General features: G+C 34.6%; 2 protein-coding genes across 11 annotated transcripts in view; both read left to right on the forward strand.

Annotated features, from left to right (window-relative positions):
- The window catches only part of LOC106882607 (signal peptide peptidase-like), a 350,046-nt gene that overhangs the window by 21,860 nt on the left and 305,058 nt on the right, over window positions 1–23,128 (forward strand). The window lies entirely within an intron of this gene.
- On the forward strand, window positions 11,176–11,712 carry LOC149137640 (uncharacterized). The gene has a single exon (XM_089348487.1). The coding sequence runs from the start codon at window positions 11,176–11,178 to the stop codon at window positions 11,710–11,712; it is 537 nt and encodes a 178-aa protein (XP_089204613.1).

Below are 23,128 nucleotides of genomic sequence, written 5' to 3' on the forward strand. Positions count from 1 at the left end.
ACGTATACACGTGCAAGTGAACACAATCATTCACATCGTGGTATATTTACAAAACATTGATGGCATAACTAGTTGTACCCACCAACTTTGGAAGGTTCATAACTTTCATAAAAATGAATATTTTTTAATGAAATTTTCTATGCATATATTATTTATTATGTAGATTCCAAATATACAAAAATTTTCGGTGAAAATGTTTTGGAAGGGGGTGGGGTACAATATTCGGAAATTCCACTTAAATTCCTCTTAACTTCCAGGAAAATGAATATCTTTTCATGAAATTTTGTACAAATGTACCTTGATGTATGTACATTTCAAGCATGTAGGAATTTTGAAGGAAACAACTGCAGGTTATTTTTGAGAAGTGTTCCCCACTCGGTGGTGTTTCGGAGCAAGTCGTGCATATTTGTTTCATTTTTCTCTATTATGTGCTTATGTGCATCCTTAGATTTCTAATGAAGAGAAGCAGTCATAAGAAAACTTTTAACTACCCCTATTCCTTTCTCTCCCCCTCTCTACCTCTTCCTCTCTCGCTCTCTCAAAAGCATATACGTGCAAGTACACAATCATTCAGTAAAATATAACTCATGTTCGTCAATGTTTTGTAAATTTACCAAGATTTTCACTAGGGTGTTAGGGTTAGGGTTTTAGGGTCAGGGTTAGTGTTTAGGATTAATGTTACGGTTACGGTTTTTAGGGTCAGGGTTAGGGTTAGGGTTTAGGGTTAGGGTTAGTGTTAGGATTAGGGTTGGGTAATCGTGCGGGTGTTAATCTGAAAAATTACAGATATGTGAAAAGTACCGACACTGCCATCTATTATAACTTTTGTTGTTCTGTTTAATATATACATAGATTATGCCTCCAAAGAAGAGAGTTTGCTGTGGAAAGACAGCAACTGGTTTAAAATGACAGCAACAGACTGCAGTAATGCACCACATTCCAGAAGCTATTTTGAACATAATGCAAAATGGTGCATCAACATCTTCTGCCCAATCTGATAGAATTCTGGCAAAACTGTGTAGCAACAGATCGCCAGCAATTGCTTCATCAGAAATTGCCATCCTAGCTCCTGCTAAAAGGGATTACTCTGCTATGTATAATCAGGGCAGCGCAAAAAGTTGTTTTGCACAAGCATTTCTATAGCCAATTACACGGATGAAATTTATGTATGCTTAATAATTTTACGCAAAACAGCCTTCAGACTTTCCCTATTAATTTCATCGTCTTTTGAATTATGAACATATTTACATCATAAGGGTTTTTTCGTTGTAAGGCTTTCTTTTTTAGTTGATTTTCAGCTAGCAAGACTTATCGTAGATGGCATAATAAGTCACACCCAGACAAGGTCGGGTTATACTGCTAGTATATATATATACAAAGTGAAAGTATTAATAGTTTCCCCCATGAAAAGTGAAAGTATTATCTCACATTGCAATAGAGATGTTATTGTTTCTCTTTTGACATGTAATACTGAAATAGTGTAAGAGATAAGAGATTGCTCTGGGCTTGCATTAGGTAAGAAATTGAAAATTGTTTTGGTCCATGACACTGCATGGACCGTAAGTAAGGCATATGTAAAATTTGAATGTACTTCTTAAGTTTTAGTGATGCACACATACAGACAGACAAACATACATTCTCAATTTTATGTATAGATACATATTGTGTGTGTGTTTGTGTGTGTATCCTGCTCTCTCTCTCTCTCTCTCTCTCCCTCTCTCTTTCTCTCTCTCTCTTTCTCTCTCTCTCTCTCTCTCTCTCTCTCTCTATATATATATATATATATATATATATATATATATATACATACACACACACACACACTTTTGTACATGCACTCATATGTTTATTTGAAATTGAAAAATCTTTAAAATCCTTGGTACGATTCTCTCTGGTCTTGTGAATTACCTATTATTGACTTGTAAAGATGCTGTGTTATTTTGAGAAGGAATTTTCAATTGGCAAATTCAAAGAATTTATATGGCAGCAAAGGATTATAATATCCAACATGTATGTTTAATATAGTTACTTGCTATTATTATTAAAGATGACAAAAGCCAGCAGCAGAAATTTAAATGTAAAAATAAAATGAATGAATAAATCAGTTTTGAAGAAAAGACCCTGCCAAAACTGAAATGTCAGGTCCTCTAATTTCTAACTGTTTAAGATTGTGCCCTTTTGTGTGTGTGTGAGCTAGAGAGAGAGAGAGAGAAAATATTAGTATTTTTTCATAAAACCTTGTATTGTTAAAGGTTAAATTTACAAAAGAAATAAGTTTACACACGAAACTTTATTTCTCAAATATATTTAAGATTTCGATTGTGCATATGCACATGTTGGTGCAAATGTCTGCATACCTGTCTGCAAGTTTATATTCATTATGAGAGGTAAATTTTTTTTTTTTAGTGGGACAAGGAATGGACAAAAAAAATTATAGTAACTTACGTTTGCAAGAAAGTGTGTGTGTATCTGTGTGGTTTATATGTGAAATGAACATTTCCATTTTGCATCTGTTCTGTTGTGAAAAAATACGTCATAAGAAGAAGAAAAAAAAGTTAGCTTTACTTTCTTTATGTTATTAGAAGTAAGTTGAAGCTGTCTTCAATGAAGTTAGCCAAAAGATAGCTGATATTTAGCTGGGTTTTATTTGTCTTTCTATTGTCATAATATCTCATAATAATGTGCACTTACTCTTGACTTTGTCTTTTGTTGCTGATTTGTTTCCCATTTAATAATAATAGCCTAGCAGTCAGTCCTTTTGCAGGAACATGTTGAACTTATAACCTTTCAAAACTTTATTGTGATGATTCTCTACTGTTCATGTTGTTGTTATGCTCTTTCTCCCCCCCTCTCTCTCACACACACACACACACACACACACACATTTTTCCTCTTTGCATCCATTCTGTGTGTTCTTTTTTTTTTGTGCCTCTATTTGTTACGCATTCAGTGTTTTTGTCTTTTTTTTTTTAAAATGTGTTTTATTTAATAAGTTCGTCTGAGGAGGTAAAGCAGTGCCCCTGACCTTTTACAAAAAGCCCTCTGTGACTAGAGAGGTTGATGTGGCTTATCATTCTTCTGGAACATGTGTAGGTCGATAGCTAAACAGGAAAAGAAAAAAAAAAAATAATGTAAGGGTGGGGTAGGGGGTTGGGAATGAATTCCAGCAGGTTGTAGTCCTAATAACGAAGGTATGGGGAGAAGGGAAAGAGTTTCACTTGTTATTTTGTGAGTGAAACACAGCAGGGGTGACAGGAAGAAGATGAGGACTAGGAGAGATGAGTGGTGAAGGTAAACAGCTAACTATCTCAAGTAGAGGAGCAGAAGCTATCGGAGTAGCATTATAAGAGGCATTTAGAGGAAATAGTGCACCAGAAAGCCTGTAAGTTTATTGCTGAGTGAAACCTTTGCCAAGTGATTGGACGGCTTTTTGGTTTTAATCTAGGATGTTGTGTGTTTGTAACGGAAGCATTGCCACCATCCCCTATTACTTCTTGTCTCTCTTTGCATCGTTCTCTTCACATCCCCCTCTCTCTCTCTCTCTTTCTCTTTACATCTCTCTCTCTCTCTGTCTCTCTTTAATCCATCTCTCTCCCTTTATATCTATCTCTTTATATATTTCTCTCGTGTAACTCTCATTCATCATGCACTGAATCTGGCTGGAAGTACTGTTCCACATTGTGAAACCCTTTCACCCAACTATCTCGCTCGCAATCTTGCTCTTCATAAAAACAGGAAATTGCTCTGTGGTAAATTGGAAGAAATTGTAGATCATTAGGTTAAATACATTGCAGTATTTAGTTTTGTCTCTTCTAAGTTCAAATCTATCAGGAAGGTGGAGGCAGTAAAATAAATACCAGTCATATATTAAGGGTTAAATCAATCGACTGAATACTTCCTGTTCTACACAATTTTTGTTTTGGCCTTGTGCTAATGTGAGAAATCATAATTATCATGATAACCATCATTATTATTGGAATAGTGAATTAGAGCTTTAGACAAAATGCCTTGTGGTATTTTTTTTTTTAATCTTTGCTTTCTGATTTTAAATCCTGCTGAGTTCATTTTGGCTTTTCATTTCTCTGGGGTTGATAGAACAAAATACCAGTCAAGTACTGGGATCACTAGATATTGATTGATCCTCTCCCTTCAAAATTCCTGACATTGTACCTGAATTGGCAACCACTATTATTCATCAGTCAGGCTTTTTCAAGATACATACATAGTTAAGAAACTGTTCTGCATACACTTCTGGAGGTATGTCGAACACTTGCTGTTGCATGTAGCATGGATCCACCTATCAGCAAAGTCGTAAAGAGTCTTTTGGGTGGGGAAGTCAGGCAGTCTTTATCTGTCTAGTTACAGTGGTTCTCAACAGGGGTCCATATAACATTTTGTTGTTAAAATTTATATGCTATAAATTGGTTTATACTTCTACAATGCGCAAAATATTTTTTTTATACAATTCCTTATAATATTTAATTATAAAAATATAATAGGATTTTTTAAGCCTCAAATGGCTATGGGGGTGGGTTGGCTTTTGAGTAAAATAGGAATCAAAGGGGTCCATAAGCAAAAAACGGTTGAGAACCACTGCTCTAGTGGCTTTGCCAAAAATGGTTGTGTGGTGAATGAGACTAAAAGGGCTGAAGACTGATACCATCCTCTTTGGCCAAACTTTGAACTTTTTCAAGTTGTACTTGAAAAGGAAAATGAGAGTGAAGTAGGCAGTGGTACCTTCTAGCAAATTTGTTGAAAGGTGGATGAGAATTGTGAGTATGACCCTATTGACTGGACCTGCTCTGAGCATAACCTGTATTGGAGGGCACTTAACTGTGATGTTCAGGATGGCTGAGGTTTTGTGGGATTTCCATAAGTAACCCTTGAAAGCCTCATTACTTTTCAAGAATTATTCATTGTTTGAATTTTTTGTTCTTTCTGTTATTTTCCTTTTTTTCACACTTTCTTTTATGTAACCCATTATGTTTTGTACTGTTCTCAATGTTTCTGTAAATCCTTGAGGGGTAATAAAGAAAGCATTATTATTCTTAGGGCAGCAGATTAAGGTGGCAGAGCCGTTAGCATGTTGGGCAAAATGCTTAGCAACATTTCATATCTCTGCTTTCTCAGTTCAAATTCTGCCAAAATTGACTGTGATTTTCATTCGTTTGGGGTTGGTAAAATAAGTACTAGTTTAACACTGGGCTCGATGTAATGTACTTAGCCCCTCCTTCAAAATTGCTGGCCTTGTGCCAAAATCTGAAGTCATTATTAGGGCAGCAAATTGGCAGAATTATTAGAGCTTTGAACAAAACACTTTGTAGTATTTAGTTGTAGTGCTTTATATTCGGAATTCAAATCTTGCCAAGATCCATCTTGCTTTTAATCCTTTCAGGGTCACTTAAATAAACTACTAGTCACGTACTGCAAAATGTGGCGATGATATCAACTAGTCACTCCCTCCTCTCTAAACAGTTAGCCGTTTACCTAAACTAGAAACAAGTATTATTATTGTTGTTACTGAGAGGTGATTAAAGAACTCAGAATGGAAAGTCACTGTGTTGAAACAGATGTATCCAACCCATGTTGGCTAGAAGAGCAAATGTGAGAATGATGATTATGTCTATTATGTTTTTAATTCAAATCCCATCAAGGCTGGGGGTCATGAAAATAAGTTAGCAAGAAAGTATTGGAGTCAGTTAGATTGATTATATCCTTCCTTTTTGTTGTAAAGTTAGAGACAATTTTTATCGACTCACATTCTTCTATGTCTTGTGGTTTTGTTAAAAAAAAAAATCAATATTGTCATTATGAATTAAATCTGAGATGGAGAATAGAAAGACTCTCTAACATTAGATATGTGGTTGCATGACAACCAATAGCTGCAGGTTTCTCCTGGAAGCATGTATCTATGTCTTGGTCAACCACAAACAATAGATGCATATTTGCTTCTGGTTGGAGGATATATATATATCTACTTAGAATCAGCAGAGTGGCAGAGTTGATTGTGTTTTCACCAGCTCTTGCCTCAGCATTTACTATAGCCCCTGAGAATGCATCACAGTCAATTAATTCTTGCCTTAACTAAAAATATAACAGAGTGTAGAGAAATATCTAAACTTTATTTCTCAGCTTCACCAGCTCTGCTCACTGACATTTGTCAAAGAATTAATATTTCCTAAAGCTGCTTCTTCAGTTTCTGCCACATTTTAAATACTATAATAAGATGAAGCCAAATAGAAAGATGGACACCTACAACCATAGCTCCTCAGAATATGAAAAATTAATCGGTTAACAGTATGAAAACCAGGCTGAAATTTACCAGGAACCTGGCAGAAGCAATGCTAAATGCACAAAAGTCTGGTAATACATTTATTTTACACATCACTTTTTGATTATCACATGGAACTAATGTTCGAAATAACACATGTGTAATACCACATATGTCAACATGAAGCTTTCCTTTACAGGTGATGATGTTTATAGTAGTTATTGTAATGGCTGTTATAATGGTAATAACAATAATAATAAGCAGTGTCATCATTAGTTTCTTTCAGTGACCAAGCAAGCGCTGTCAGGTGTCACATACATTTTCCATATATTTTTTAAAAAATTATTCTCTTTTGCTGCTCTCAAACTTTCCCAAAAAACTGAAATGGCTAGTTTAAATCCCGAGGAGAGAGCAACAATCACAGATGTTAACCTGACTTTCTGCTAACTAACCATCCATCCATCCATCCTTCCTTCCTTCCTTACTGCTGCTGCAGCAGCAAAACCAACAGTTGCCAATCCCTTTACTAGGTTACTCAAAGGCAAAAACAACAACACAGGAAGTAACAATTTCCAACCCTTTTTTCTGTGGCTCTAGGCTGAGTCAAAAACACCAGCAACAACTCATGAAGTAACAACAACAATACTGTTACCATGGCTACAGAAATTGGCTGCAAGGACAAAAGCAACAATAATAATATCATCATCTTTGAAGGATAGCCCCAAAAGGTCTAAAATAAACAGCTTGGCTACATTAAATTTTTTTTTCTATCCACATATTAAACACCATGCTGTTTTGAACATTAGGAATTCCTAAAATTACATTACCATAGGTATAGTTTTAGTTTCTCTTAGAAGGATATAATTCTAGTTTCTTCAGGATGCAGGCATGGCTGTGTGGTAAGAAGCTTGCCTCACTACCACATGGTTCCAGGTTCAGTCCTACTGTGTGGCACCTTGTGCAAGTGTCTTCTACTATAACCTTGTGCTGACCAAAGCCTTGTGAGTGGATTTAGTAGATGGAAGCTAAAAGAAGCCTTTTGTTTGTGTGTGTGTGTGTGTGTGTGTGTGTGTGTGTGTACATATATATATATTCCCGAATTTGTGTAAATGTGTATAGAATAATATATCAGTTGAATAAAGTTACAATATGGTCTGGTTTTCATGTTTTTTATTATTGCATTTTTAAAAAATTCTTTTATAATGTTGAAGTATGTTAAATATTAAAAAAATATTTTATAGTGTTCATAAAGTTCAATTAGCACTTTCATACGTTTGTAGTAATCATCAGATTTCAAAATTTATTGACTGACAGTCGAGTTTGGTCAAAGCACAAGGTTTATAGTAGAAGACACTTGCCCAAGGTGCCACACAGTGGGACTGAACCTGGAACCATGTGGTAGTGAGGCAAGCTTCTTACCACACAGCCATGCCTGCATCCTAAAGAAACTAGAATTATATCCTTGAAGATGGACATTAAATGATGATGATGATGATGTGGTTGGCCTCCTGTCTCAACTGGAGCTAGTAGGTCTCAACCATAGGAATGGTAAGTGCACTGATGGAATTACCCTCTTCCCATTTGAAGGAGGCAGAGCCCTAGACTAGGACACAACGTGCAGCAGCATGTTATCCAGCTCCAACCTTGCTGCATCAGCTGCAAACCCAATTCAGTTGACTATGTTCTTATCCCCACCCCCAACATACCCCTTTTCTCTCCTATTTTCTTTTATCTGAATAGTAGGTCACTGTTGTAGAGTAAAACAGGTGATAGTGTGTTGATTTGACTAGTGCTCGGTAAATCTGATCAAGTAGTTAATAATCAATATGTGAAAATACAAGGTGGTTCATAGAAAAGTAGCTTAAGTTCCCTAGCATAGTGTAACTGCAGAAATAAATTTACACACGCAAAAGCACCCAGCCTTTTGTTTGCAAGTGTCCTTATGTTATTTCAACTGCTTGTCACTACTGAACAAGGATGGAGCACTACTTGACTATCTGCTATCTTATCCTCACTGCATTAGTTGATTGCAAGATTGCAATGAAGGGACATCTCTAGCCTTTTCTGCAAGATGATGTACTTAATAGCGGAAAGAGTGGAGATTGTGGAAGTGTATGTGAGAGCAGGTTCTGTTAAGCAAATGCGTGAAATTTTTGAAGTCAAGTTTTCAGGTAAAGGCTTACCAGCAAAGAGAATGATACGAATGTTTGTTAAGAAGTGCACAATGCCCCCAAACAAGCAGGACCCTACAGTTTGAACACTGGAAGTTATATTCAGGGCATTCACCAAAGGATTACTTGAAGTCCAAAGAGGTTACATGTATATTGGTTGAGCAGTCTCACATAAGCAGGAGATCATGTTAAAGGGTGTTGAAAAGTCTAAAGTTGAAGCCATATCATTTTACATGTGTACAGCAATTAAAAGTCTATTTTTTCAGTTGAAATGACACACTGACACTTGCAAATAAAAGGCCTGGTTGCTTTTTCATGTGTGTAAATTTATTTCTGTATTTAAACTATGCTACAGAACCCAGGCTATTTTTGTGTGTGCCATCCTGTATGTATATACATACCTGTCTGTTCATTATTTGTAAAACTAAGTACTTGAAACTATTGTAAAAGCCTTTTGACGTAACTAAAGCGAAATTTTAATGTTGTTGAGTTATAAAGTTGGTTGTGTGGTGGACTTGTTTGCAAAAATTGTTGTTGTTCTCACTAAATAGGTACTAACTAAATATACACTAGATTATCATTATTGTCCTGTCACAGATAACTGAATGTCTAGTTGGTCTTGTTATTGTTGTTTAACCCTAGGTGAGTACTTAATGAGCAAACTGTTGAAGGGGTTTCGGTCATGACCATCCCATCTTTTTTTGTTATGGATCCTACAGTCACATTAACTAATGTCTCTTTTCCTAAGATGTAAGGTGTGACTTAATCATGATTTAGTTGCTATCTCTTGCATGATAATCAAGCACATAAAAAACTACCTGTCTTATGTAAATGTACAAGTGTATGTATATAGAAATACATTTGTGTTCAGCTACTTTTGCACTTTTAGTGCTGTGAGCCACTGCTGTGTGTGTGTACCTGTCTTCCTTTTGTTGACTGTTTTGTGGTGGTAGTTGTAGGTGGTTTGGTTTCATGTGTATTCTCGAGAGTTGTTTGTTTATTGTGTGTGTGTATGTGTGTATTAGCTTTGTTTGTTTGGTTATTGTATATTCGTTAGCCTTTGCTCTTTGGTTAGTGTGTTTGTGTGTGTGTATGTTGGCTGTGGCAATTTGATGAGAGAGAGAGAGTTAGTGTGTTTGTGTCACTTCTGTAAGAATGATGGCAATGATGATATTTGTTGCAGAATTTTTAGTTTTATTTGAATTACAAACTTTGGTATTTGCACATTTCCTAAGGGAACTTGTGACATCGCTGAGAATTGAAACAGCTGCAGGTTGGCTGGCTGGTTGAGAAAACAGAACAGTTATGTGATCATAATCATCATTGTTTTAACATCCACAAGGGTAGCCATTTTGGGGGAAGGGGATAAGTTGATTATATCGTCTTCAGTGTTTTGCTGGTACTTAAATTTATTGACCCTGAAAGGATGAAAGGCAAAGTTGACTGGCGAAATTTGAACTCAGAAAATGATAATAATAATAATAAGAAGAAGAACAATGTTGGTGATAATCAAGATAATGGAAGTGATAATGGTAGTGGTGAAAGTAATAGTAGTATTAGTAACACTAATAAGTTATGATTTAGGCACAAGGCCAGCAATTTTTGAGTAGGGAGGAGCACTAGTACTTGGCTGGTCCTTTACTTTGTTAACTCCGGAAGGATGAAATGTGAAGCTGACCTCAGTGGAATTTGAACTTTGAATTTTTTTTTTCATCTTTTAGTCAGGTAGGAAGACTGATCTTTCACATGGCCTCTAAGATGAAAGAAAGAAAAAAAGAGGGTATCCTCAGTGAATGGGAAGAACCAGAATAAATACAAGGCATTTTGTTTGATGCTCAACTGAGTCTGGCAGTCCATTGCCCTTAGCCATAACACCAATAAAATAATAACGGTGATGATGATAATTCTTACTGCTATAAGTATGTGGTCTGAATTTTTTTGGTGAGGGGCTAGTTAACCAGTGGGTGCTATGTCTTTTCGTCTAACATCACTTTGTCAAGCATCTTTTCGTCCATGTCTTTTGATCCGACATCTTTTTGTTGATGATTCTTTTTGTCCAATTTTAAATTAACTCTTTAGAAAACAAAGTGTAATATCTCTAATGATATATTCACAGAACTTTGACAAGCTGCTTTATAGGATTGTTATTGTTCTTTTTCCTTCAGTGTGAACAGTTTTACTTTCTCTTTTTTCTTCTCTCTCTTAAATATGGTGCTGTGTGTAGAGAGTGCTGCAAATTTAGTGTACACATTTTTAATTTACCCATCCCGAAATGACAAAGTTCATAGTATTGACTAAAAACAAAAATGAAAAGTAGTTGATGAAAGCAGTTACATCTATGATTTTCATTCGAGCTATACAAAACTAGGAAAAGAATACTGGAGATGTGAGAAAAGAAGGTTGTGTCCAGTGTGAATTCACACAGTAATGGAAAACAATGAGCCAAAAATTATTTAGTTTTCTAGTGAGCACCTTCATCCAACTGATGTAGATTCATTAAATGCTAGAAAAGCAGTTGAATAAATAAGCATGAAGTGGTGGAAAACAACAGCAAGTTTACACAGCTAACAGAAAATACTTACTCTCAACTTTCTCGTTTGCCTGTATTTTCAAGGATTATTCAGAGGTGCTGACAAAAAAGTTCTGGATTTCCCACTAATTCAGGAGCTAGAATCGGTTTTGAAATACCTGAAGAATATTGTAAACTTGATTATGGTGAACAGTTTCTGAGATATGGTTTGGGTATCGAGGATCAACTGCATATTGGTATTTGCATCAGAAAGTGCCCTTCAGGATATCGCATCATATCGTCATTGGACATGTGATGGAATGTTCAAAATTGTGCCAGAACAGTGGATTCAACTGTTTAGCATTCATGTGCAAGTTAAAGGTAGCAGTTTTCCACAGGTATTAGCATTACTGCTGAATAAAACGAAGCAGACATACAAATTAGTTTTCAGGCAATTGAAAATTATGCAACCTAATGCATATCCACTTGATTGCATGGCAAATTTCGAAGTTGCAGTTCATGAGGCATTTAATTCATCATTCCTTAATTCATCTATCGTGGCATGTTTGTTTCATTTGAGCCAATCAGTATTTCGAAAAATTACAGGTTTAAGCCTCAAAGAAAAATACAATAAAGACTCTGAATTCTGTCGTAAAATTCGGTGTTTTTCAGTATTAGCCTGCCTACCTGTTGGAGGTGTGAAAGAGGCCTATGAAGAATTAATAGACGATGAAGAAATACCTGCTGAATTCATCGCTTAGTTTGACTTGATTTACATAGGTGTTGTGAGAGGACATGGTGCTAGACAAAGGAGAGAACCACCTACATTCCCGATAGCTGTATGGAATGTTAATCAGCATATTCTTCAAGAGCTTCCCAAAACAAATAATAATGCTGAGGGGTTTCATTCTGTGATAAAGCATTCGATGGGTGGAGCACATTTGAATATTTGGAAATTAATCAAAACTCTGAAGGAAGAGGAAGGGTTCGTTTGAGGTAAAATGACTAAAATTCTTTGAGGAGATCCGTCAGATTCATGCACACAATATTGAAGAATAACTGAGCACCTCAAAAGAATTTGAACTCAGAATGTAGCAAAGAGTGAAATACCACTAAGCATTTCGTCCAGTGTACTAATGATTCTACCAGCTTGCTGCCCTAATAGTGATAATAATAATAATAGTAATAATTGCTTTTATTTGCTACCAGGATGAAGGGTGAGAGGGACACTACAAAAACAGACATAAAATATGGGAGTTTACGTATAATGAAGTGATTAAAAAAATGTTTCTAAGCGTAATAATAATTATAATAATTTCAAATTTGGCACAAGGCCAGCAAGTTTGGGGAGGGGGTAAGTCAGTTACATTGGCCCCAGTGTTCAATTGATACTTATTTTATCGACCCCTAAAAGGATGAAAGGTGAAGTTGACCTCGGTGGAATTTGGACTGAGAACATAAAGAAGGATGAAATGCTGCCAAGTATTTTGTCTGGTGTGCTAACAATTCTGCTAGCTTGCCATCTTAATAATAATAATGATAATCCTTTCTACTAAAGGCACAAGACCTGAAATTTTGGCGAGAGGGGACTAGTCGATTACATCAACCCCAGTGTTTCACTGGTACTTAATTTATTGATCCTGAAAGAACGAAAGTCGACCTTGGCAGAATTTGAACTCAGAACATAAGGATGGACAAAATGCCACTAAGCATATTGCCTGGTATGCTAATGATTCTGCCAGCTCGCTGCCTTAATAATAATGATGATGATAATGATAACAATAACAAATTGATTTCTTTTAATTAGGCATAAATAAGGACATTACTATAAGAGTGGGTTACTTGAGAATGCATTTACCCTTACTATTTTACTGGTATTTATTTTATCGAACCTAGTAGCATATGAATACAGAAACTTCAACAGCTAATTAAATTCTATAGTATGTCAGTCTTGTGTGCTATCATTTGTCTCAATTCACAACCCATGACGCTGCTACTGCTGTTCATTATAGTAATGTAGTGATAGTCATAACATGTTCTGAGTAGCAGCAATATGTATGTTGGCTATTATTTTTTTTCCTTGTTGTGACTAGGAATAAATACCCCGCCAGATTGAAACAAGGGTAAAACAGCATGTTGTTAAGGATCAAGCTGTTCACAAGATCTTTTCTTAAAAATTTTACATAGTGAAATACATTGCAACATTTTGAAAGTTTGTGGTAAGTAGAATCTGTTTCATGAATTCATAAAACAGATGCAACTCCCCACCAGCTTACCTTCTAGTCTGTGGTGGTTTCCTTTTATACAATATCTTAGTAATGCTGCTATTGTAGTTTTATATTCGATGAAAAGCAACCTACCTGCTAGCTACACACTGTTTAGATACACCTTCACTTATATACTCACTCAGTACATTGTTTATTTTATTTGTACATGGTTCTGTTTAGTCTAAGTTCATCAGCCTGTTTTTTTTTCAAGATCCATTTTGGCATTGTAAAGAATGAAAATATGAAAGACAAAACAAATGAATGACATGATGAAATCCAGCTTCAGATCAATGTATAAACTCTTATTAATTTAATAGTAGTTATTATTGTTACTATAGAGTTGAGGGTGTGACAAGAAAGAAACTTGTGATATATCATTATATATCCTTATGTTTAGTGTTGAGATCTCATTAGTGTCTGACAGTCGATTCTGTTTTTATATTTTGTCATGGGTCTGATGGAACTTGTTGAGGCAGATTTTCTATGGCCAAATGCCCATCCTGTTGCTAAACCTCACCTGTTTTCATGCAAGGTAATATTTTCCTGTAACCAGATATGTTTTTCATGGAAAATTGGAACTGAACAACCCCACTAGTATGACAGTAATGCTCATTTACAATCATCACATGATATCTAGACAGCGGTATACATTAATTACACACATATACAATTGCTTTATCAGTTCCCATCTACTAAATCCATTCACAATGCTTTCATCAGTCTGGGTTTATGGTAGAAGATCTCACAGTGAGACTGAACCTTTGACCACATGGTTGGGAAGTAAGCTTCTTAACCATACAGCCATGTCAGCCTGTATCTTACATTATGTGCCATAGTATTAATCTACTCTAGATATCTATATCAATTTTTGTTCTGTTATATTTTTAGCTTCTGAGTTCTGCCCAAGCCCCCCTATTTCTTTTTAAAGTAGCTTTAATGATTTCCTGGCAAGCAATCCAGCTTCTCTTTGAATTTGTTTCTATTCTACCGAAGTTCTTCAATCTTTTCCATTGAAAATGTATTTTATCCTTCAATGTGGCATTCTTTCAAATATATTAATTTAATCAATGACCTTCTCTGATTTAATTCAGCAAATTGAATGACTCTTTAGCTTTAGCATTTCATGCTATCATTTTATGAAAGGTAATCTTAGCCACTTCCTAGAGTACAGCCGAGCTAACCTTGGAACTGTGCTCTATTTCCATGAACCATATTCATATTGAAGAAATCTCCACCACATACTTGTTGCTGACAATTATATCTAATTATATTTCCTAAAAGCATCATTACCTTATTGTAGCTAAATCTTCTGAAGAAATCTAACCTTTACAGTACTGATTACTTGCTTGATTCTACTTGATTGTATAGTTTAATACTGAAATAGGCATATGCTTTACATATATCTAATCTGTATCAATCATTGGGATGGAATATGTTAAACTTCGAAAATGCACAACCAGACACTTCATGCAACCATGTATAATTTTCTTTGTACATGTTTTAGTATATAATTTTTTCTTTTCTGTATAACTCTTGTGCTTCTATTTATATATCAATTACTATGATTAAACCCTTTCCCTTCTCATAGTTTTCTTTTGAACCTTTTTTTCTCTTTTTTTTTTTTTTTTTTTTTGTAAGACTATCAGTTGTTAAGGAAATTTTAGAACTAACTCTGTGATGACAATGTTGTTAACTTTGAAAAGTCCCTCTTAGTGATCATGTGGAGTTGTATCACTTCTGTTACTTCTATTATTAATTTTGGGTAAGTTAAGCGGTTTGCTGTCCCTTTCTTTGGCCATATCTGACCCGAATATTCTACCTGTTTTATTTTCAAACTGGCCTGATCCAGCCTTTCCCTATCCTACAATATCATACAATATCCTACAATATCATACTAAAAAATAAGCAATCACATCATCGAAATCTCAAAGCTACGAGGTAAGGTATGATTAATTCAAAACAATGTGAATAAACGAGTATCACATTTGACAGAGTAATCTGAATGCGAAAAGGTTAAACCTATTTATGCTCTTCAGTTATTGTTATTTAGCTTCAAATCAAACCTGATCAAGCAGAACTATGATCAGAAGTATTCCAGCCATGATCTTACCATCTTTTTAGACACATATTTAGAACAACATTACCTTATGTCTTCTTTATTTCAGTTAGTGGGGTGTGATTTGAGGAATATTTGGTTCCTATTTCTAGCAAGTTGAATGACTGTATAGAGACTTTCCTGTATTTTAATGTCATATGTAGCATAGCTCTGTCTATCATTTGCTTCATGTTTTAATAATTCAATTTGTATAGATTGTATAGGAATAAATGATTCAATTAACTGCCAATAACATTTTTTACTGTTATTTCAATAATTATATATTATATATAATTATAATTATATTCAGTGATGTTTTTTTTTAATTATCTTTTCTGGAACTTATTTATATTAAATATATCTTGTCTGGAATTTGAGTTCTATACAACTTTTTTTCAGAGATTGTGTATATATGTATTTAATGATTTGATATGAATATAACCTCCTTAAATTCTGATCACAAGTTATCTTGTTGCTCTACCTCATTTTTCAACAAAACTATCTTACAACTATTTGGTTAAAATGAATGATATCAAAACAGTAGCTAATAGCTTTATGTAAATATTTATGCTTTCCAATGATGTTCCCCATAATATTCCTTCTGATTTTTGACATATTTTATTATTCATGTCTTTTAAATTCCTAGCATCTGTGGATCCTTTTTTACTTGCAATCAAGTGCTGAAAAAGCCCTAAATCTGTCTGTTTGTAGTGATGGCATCTTCTCAACATAACAAAATCTACATTAATAAATCTAGGCTCTTGAGACTGAACTATTATAGTCTTCATATCGTCTAATATAATTCTATTGTCTACCATATTTGTGAGATAATCTCAATAGGCTAGCTACATGCTATGATACTGCAACTCATTTCAAGCCCCAATTTTGTATTTGCTTCATCCTTTTGAAATCGGTTTCCTCATTTTATATTTTTGGTTTAACATTATTACTATGTCTTCTGCTGATATTAAGATTGTGCATGTGTTCTGCCTATTAGTTTCTTGTCTTGTATGATGTGATTTTGTAGAAGTTGCTGTCATGTAATTTAATGCTGCACCAAAGAATGCAATCTTTTCCCATGATGCATCATTTTCCATATACTGAATTGCCTTCAGCATAGTTGATGTTTGCCAATATCTGTCTCTTGTTTATTGCTCTCCAAATGTAAGTTTTTCTTTTTGAAATATGTTTAGTTTTCTGTTAATTATTTGTCAAACACCATAACCAAATAGCTATTGTTATATGACTAATCAGTATAGTTTAGGTCTTGTATAGTCGGTATCTGATATAATGGCACTGTCTGGTTTAATATGATGTGAAAAGCTCAAAAGAATATAGTCTCTGGAGTTAAGATAGCTTTAACGAAGTTACTTTTTCTTTTATAATTGAGATTACTTTAATTCTTCTTTGAATATTATTAGTCCAGAGATTCATTTCTTTCAGTGCTCATTTGCTAATCAAAGTAGTCTATTACATTTTTTAAATATTTCAAGTAAAATCTTAGTTGAAAATGTTATTATATTATTATCATCATCATCTAATGTCTGTATTGCATGCTGGTATAGATTGGACAATTTGATAGGATCCAACTTAGTCAGGGGGCTGTGTTAGGCTTGAATGTCTGCTTAAGCAAGGTTTTTTTCAGCTGGATATCCTAACTAATACAAACCTCTTAATAGTGTGTGTCATTATCATCTTCATCATCATTTAACATCTGTTTTCCATGCTGGCATGGGTTGTGTACACATGTACACACACACACACACACACACACACACACACACACACACACACACACACACACACATGCGTGCGCATGCATGTGTGTGTGTGTGTGTGTGTGTGAAAAGAAATTTCAATAGAGGGTAAGCAGTTGTGTTCCAAACCTATATGCAAATAAATAATATAGCTTTCTAATTTTATGGAATATTTATGAACTGTCAATAATTTTGGATTTAATTAAACTATAGGTAGTCTATTCTTGTTTGAAATACATGGTCATGAAAGTATTGGTGAATTGGAAGTTTAAACTTTACTGAAGCTAAAGTTAAACAATTTACATAACTTTCTTTAGTCTACCAAGCTGAAAAATACACATCACTTTTCCTTCATAGGAGTTCAGATGCAGAAAATATGTTCCAATAGCAACAGACCTTTCTTGGTGAGTGGGGATGGTGTAAGATGGAAGAGCAGTTATCTTCATATGTTGGATTAGTCAGTTATTCCTATTGTTGAACTTAATAATGTAATATTGAATTTAACATATATCTTTTTATACCTCTTATATATAGTATACTAGCAGAGGCACCTGGCGTTGCCCAGGAATGAAATTGTTCCTTATATGTTGGAATAAAAAAGCAAAATATGTTGTGTAGAAATTTGCTATTCTAAATTTAATTTATTCTTCAATTGGGATACAATTGATTTATTCTAATAAATTATTTCATTATACAAAAAACAAAAAAAAAACAAAAACAAAAAAAGAACGAAAATACAAAATTTACCACTTTTATGAAGGGAAATAAATTCTATCACCTATGTTCTGGATAAAGAACATTCTTTGTTTTCTGGTTTGGAGCATAGACAAATAAGTTTTGTAAACTACCAACCCTGGAGCGACTAACATAAAATTGACCGTGAGAAAAGCAAGGCTCACTTAAGTGCAAGCCAGTAAATTTCAAAGTTTGACCTTGAGCTTTACTAATAGACATTGCGAAGCAAAGTCACACTGAGAATTGTGTTCTTTTGAACTCAAATGGCATGTCTGTTGGTTTGATTGGAATTTTTGGAATGAAAACCTCTTTCTCAGAGGCATATCCAATGATGATGGTAGCTTCTATCACTTTAGGTGATAATGTCTTCACAATCAATCTTGTCCCATTGCATAATTTCGGAGGATCTAAATTTCTTACATGCATTATTAAGACTCCTACCTTCAGAAAAAGTTTATGTGGAGGAGTTCCAAGTGGCTCAAGAGAATTAAGGAACCCTGTTAGGTAATGGACAGCTACTTAATCAACTGATTTATACTCCTTAATGACTGTTAAAATCTTATTCATTAATTCATGGTTAATCCTTGCTACTGTCTCATTTTTTGGAGCAAGAATTGCCCTTTCACACAACCATTTATGTGAATTACAATTATTACTTAAGTCTGGAAATACCCTGTTCTTCAATTCAGCTGGGGAATTCACCATGATAAGAATATGAACCAAATTGATATCACCATTCCTATCAAATGGTACTTTCTCATTTCCTAATTGGAGGAGCCAAGTTGAAAACTGTTCTGCACATTGGTCCCCATGTAATAAAGCTCGCACGTTAGTATTGAAGGAGAATTTCTGTACTTTATTCCACAGGTATGAAGACTTAATGCATACTTTTATTTCATCAGATTTTGTTCATCTCTGAATGACTGGTAATATCTGTCTGAAGTCTCCTGATAAAACTAATGTAACTCCTCCCATAGATTTATTATTGCCTCTTATGTCTTGTCTTATCAAGAGCTTCCATCACATCTCTATGTGACATGGTGCATTCATCCCAAATGATCAGGTGGCATTGGCACAACACTTCTGCTGAACCTGAACCTTTGCATATGTTACAAATTGGACTGTCGTTTGTGACCAGGTTTAGCATTAATTTAAAAGCAGAATGAGCTGTTTGTCCTCCTGGGAGAAAGGTGGCAACAATGCCAGACAATGCTACAACTGCAATTCTTTTTTGATGCCTTACTTTGAAGAGAAGCAATGTTGTTACAAATATCTTACCTGTGCCACCAGGAGCATCAAGAAAGAAAATTCCTCTGCTTTTTTTCTCTGACTGACGAAATAATTTTATCATGTGCACAGCATTGTCCTGGAAGAAGTTTAGGTTCATGTTTGTTCACAAATGCAACCAAGTCTGTGATGTCATAATTTGTCTCTCTTGCTATGTCTCTTGAAGTTAAATCACTAATTTGACGGTTTGTTTTTGACAGTCCAGAGTCAGACTTTTGCAAATTTTTGCCTCCCATGGCCAAAACTTGATCCTCAAGTGCTTGGTTGAAAATTGTTTCAAAGAACTGAATATTGATCTCTGGGTTCGACTGTTGAACTGCATAATTTAAGTCCTCAGTCATATCCTCACAATGTTCCATCCGAAGCTGTAAGGGACTGCCAAGTTGACATGTTCAGTATAATTGCAAAAAGGTTACGGAGTTTCTTTGGAGAATCTGATACTGTTGCTTCAGTTAATGCTAGATCCCAATGCTCATCATTTTCTAAAAAACCTTGTTGATAACATGCTTCCCTATAAGTTTCACACACATGACCATTTACCCTCCTCGAATCTTGGAATGATTTGGGACCACGTACTTTATGCAAAAGGAGCTGTAAGTAGTAGTATTCTGCTTGGCTTGGGTGGACACTGTAAAACTCTTGCAAGAGTGTCAGCCTCATGTTTCCCCTTGTGTCATTTATTGTTTCCCCAGGTGTAATACTTGGGTAATTGTAGGTAAAGGAGTTTTCTTGCATCTTCATCTACTTGACACAACTTAAAAAAGGCAGTAAGGGTAGTTTCTTTTGGAGAAAGTGCTTGTTCCAAAGCTGTTTGTTTTGTAAAGATAACCCTGTGACCATTCTCTAGATGGACACTCAGATGAATGATGGCTGGGTGCCTCTTATGAATGGGAAAATTGAAGATGCACCAAAAAGCCTCATTGGTACTGATGTATCTTCCTCTGTCATACTGTGCAACTTCATCATTCTTATTCATCTGCTGACTGCCATTCTGCAAAGTGTGTCTGTTGCAGCATCTAAACTTTTGTTTATATATTTGCAAACGTACTTAATAGAGTTAACAGAGTTGCAGAATTCAACATTGACTCTGGTTACCTGTACTCATCTTTGCCTCACTGTAGAATACTGATCATCTATATCTACCCTGTCTCCTCTTGTAGAGAGAAAGAACATTCTTTTAAGAAACCTTTTGGAAAATTAAAATGGGGATTAAACAAAAAAATGAGTTACGTGAATATCTTCACAAGAATGATTGACTTAAATGGTGAATCTGGAATGCCCTGTGCACGCACACGTGCGTGCACACACATACACATGCACACACACATACACACACACATGCACATACACACACAGAGTATCAAACATCAGAGGAAATGGATGTGTGTGAGAGAGAGAGAGAGAGAGAGAGAGAGAGAAAAGGGGTGTGTTTTCATGTATACATACGCATACATGTTTTTTGTATGTATGTGTGCATATGTTTGTGAGAGAGTGCTACTTAGACATCACTCTCTCTGTGTCTCACACGCACACACACATACAAAAAAGATGTATGCATATGTATTTATCTATGTATACATGACAACATACCCCTTCTCTCTCTCTCTCTCTCTCTTTTACACACACACACACACTTACATAAATGTATACAAATGTACATACAAAAACATGTGTGCATGTGTGACTAACTACAAACACACAGAGCTGAACACGCTGCACAAAGGGTAAATAAATAAAAAAAAATTTACGGAAATTAATGAAGTGTGTGGATTCAAGCGAAAGAGTGCCCATACTTTTTTGGATGTCCCATGTTGAATTGCAAAATTCTAATGTGATATTTGTGTAATGACGAAATCAAACCTGGAGTGAGAGAGTGAGAAAGAGAGAGAACATCATAAACAATGAATGAAATAAACATGAAATGAAAAAATTGTATAAATAAAATCTTGTTGAAAACTATCTTGTACTGAATATTTAAATTTGTGAACTTGGTAAATATTTCTTTCAGTAATTTAGCGTAGTTGTTTGCAAATAGCGAATTAAAACTTGAAAAGAAAATGTTAAAATAGAAAGTGTGAGGTTTTGCAAATGAAAACGGAAAATTTCCCTGTTGCTATGTCAATACTGGAAGTTGACATTGAGAAACCTTTTTAAAGAAGTGAATCATATATATAAAAACAATACTATTTATCTTTAATAAAAAAATAAACTGAAGACCTGTATCTGAGGTTAAATTATTCATGCATTCCAAGTATGGAAGCAATTTGCGCTGCTGTTTCCATGTGAAAAGCAAATACACACACACGTCTATTTTATATAAGAGATAAGATATCAGGCAAGTGAGTTAATATGGTACTGGACAATTAGTTAAGAGCTTAATAGTTTGTATCCTGTCATCAACACTCCATGTTTCTAACCAAGGTGTTTATTTCTGAACTGTTGATTCCACCAAGTTCTAAGTTGGTACCACAAGTAGTATAACTGATTGCTTCAAACAATCCACCATTGCACTGTGGAAGTGACAAGTTGTAGTTATTCATTGGTTTACACTGATGAATTCAGTCCTCTTATAAGAATAGGGAAAGCTTTTTGTAATAGACCAACATCCTAGCCAAGGGAAGATTTATGTCAGATCTGTTTAATACCATGAAGGCTGAACTTAAACATTGGCTTCATGTATCCTAGTAATTTGGAAAATAATAATTACAACAGGAAATAAAACACACTTCCTTATTGTAGCAGTATTAAATGAAGAAGCCTTACTAGGCTTAGAATGTTGACAATCATTGATATTCTTTGACAAAGGCAATATTGATTTTAGTTTTGCTTTAATGTTTCTTGTTTTTCTTATGCATAAATTTCCTTTTGTTTTTGTTGATGTTATTTTAAATAAGTCATTGGTATTGATATATGCATCAAGAAATTTTTTTTCATATTTCTATGCATTGTGAAGGTTTGAAGAAAGATTTCTTTTTAGGTTATTATTTTTTTTCCTGTAGTCTTAAACCAACTTTGCTTTTAGTAATCTTACTGTAAGTTGTTAGTATTTAGCCCCATGTCATCTCCTATTGATCAAGCAGACCATTTATTCTAGTCATAATCATCATATACCTTTTTTCGAATCATTATGTATTTAAAACTACATTATTCAATGTGTCATTTCTTTTTTGAGATAGTAGGATATAATTGGACAGAGATTTAGTTGCTATTTCTAACCAGTCACACAAGCCTGATACCACATCTATTTATTCTCTGTTTGTGTTGTAAACTCATTTTCTTGCTGTTTGTCCTTGAACATATTCCTTGTTATAAAGCCTAATTATGAAATTTTTACTTAATAAGATATTCCTATAGTTTTTGCTGTTTCTCTCTTCTGAACATGAAATCTTATCCTGTAATAGAACTGACTTTGTTGCTATTGCTCTTATTTGAAAATGTATAAATTCATTGTACCCACTCCTGCTGTTTGAGAAAAAGCTGAATTAACTTTATACAATCAGGTTATCCCCTTACATATGACCACTTCATTCTGTGTCATGCAATATTATAAAATATAATTCTATTTTCTTAATCTCCCACTCACCTCTCAATGAAGTGTTTCAATGTTATTTGTTGATTTGCTGTTATTTGTTTTAGTCCTTTTGTGTACTAGTATGTACTTGTTAACTTGAATAAATGAGAATATCACGAATTTGAAAGTAATTTGTTTCCTGAATGGAAGTTAGAACTGATCTGCCCAGTTTATAGTAACTAAGATAGATTTATTGATAGCTATGACTGCTCTTTTGAACCAGTCAGTCATGACTAAAGCTGATCCGAGATTGAATGTTAAAAATTGATTAATAATAATGTTAATCTGTGATCATTATTGGGATGAGTGTTATCTTATGCATGATAATGCTGGTGATTTAGATAGTTCTAGGAGTGAGTGGTCTGTTCAACTATATTGGTACTTAATCCTTCAGAAGCTCTATTGTAGAATCTTGATGGTGAAGTTAGATTTAGCCTTAATGTATATACATGTGTTCATTTATCT

Source organism: Octopus bimaculoides, chromosome 1 (assembly GCF_046866305.1).
Source record: "Octopus bimaculoides isolate indiv1 chromosome 1, ASM4686630v1, whole genome shotgun sequence".
Taxonomy (NCBI): Eukaryota; Metazoa; Mollusca; class Cephalopoda; order Octopoda; family Octopodidae; genus Octopus; species Octopus bimaculoides.

Excerpts from the sequence above, each read along its gene's own strand:
- LOC149137640 (XM_089348487.1), top strand. The coding sequence starts at position 11,176 with ATGGTTTGGGTATCGAGGATCAACTGCATATTGGTATTTGCATCAGAA.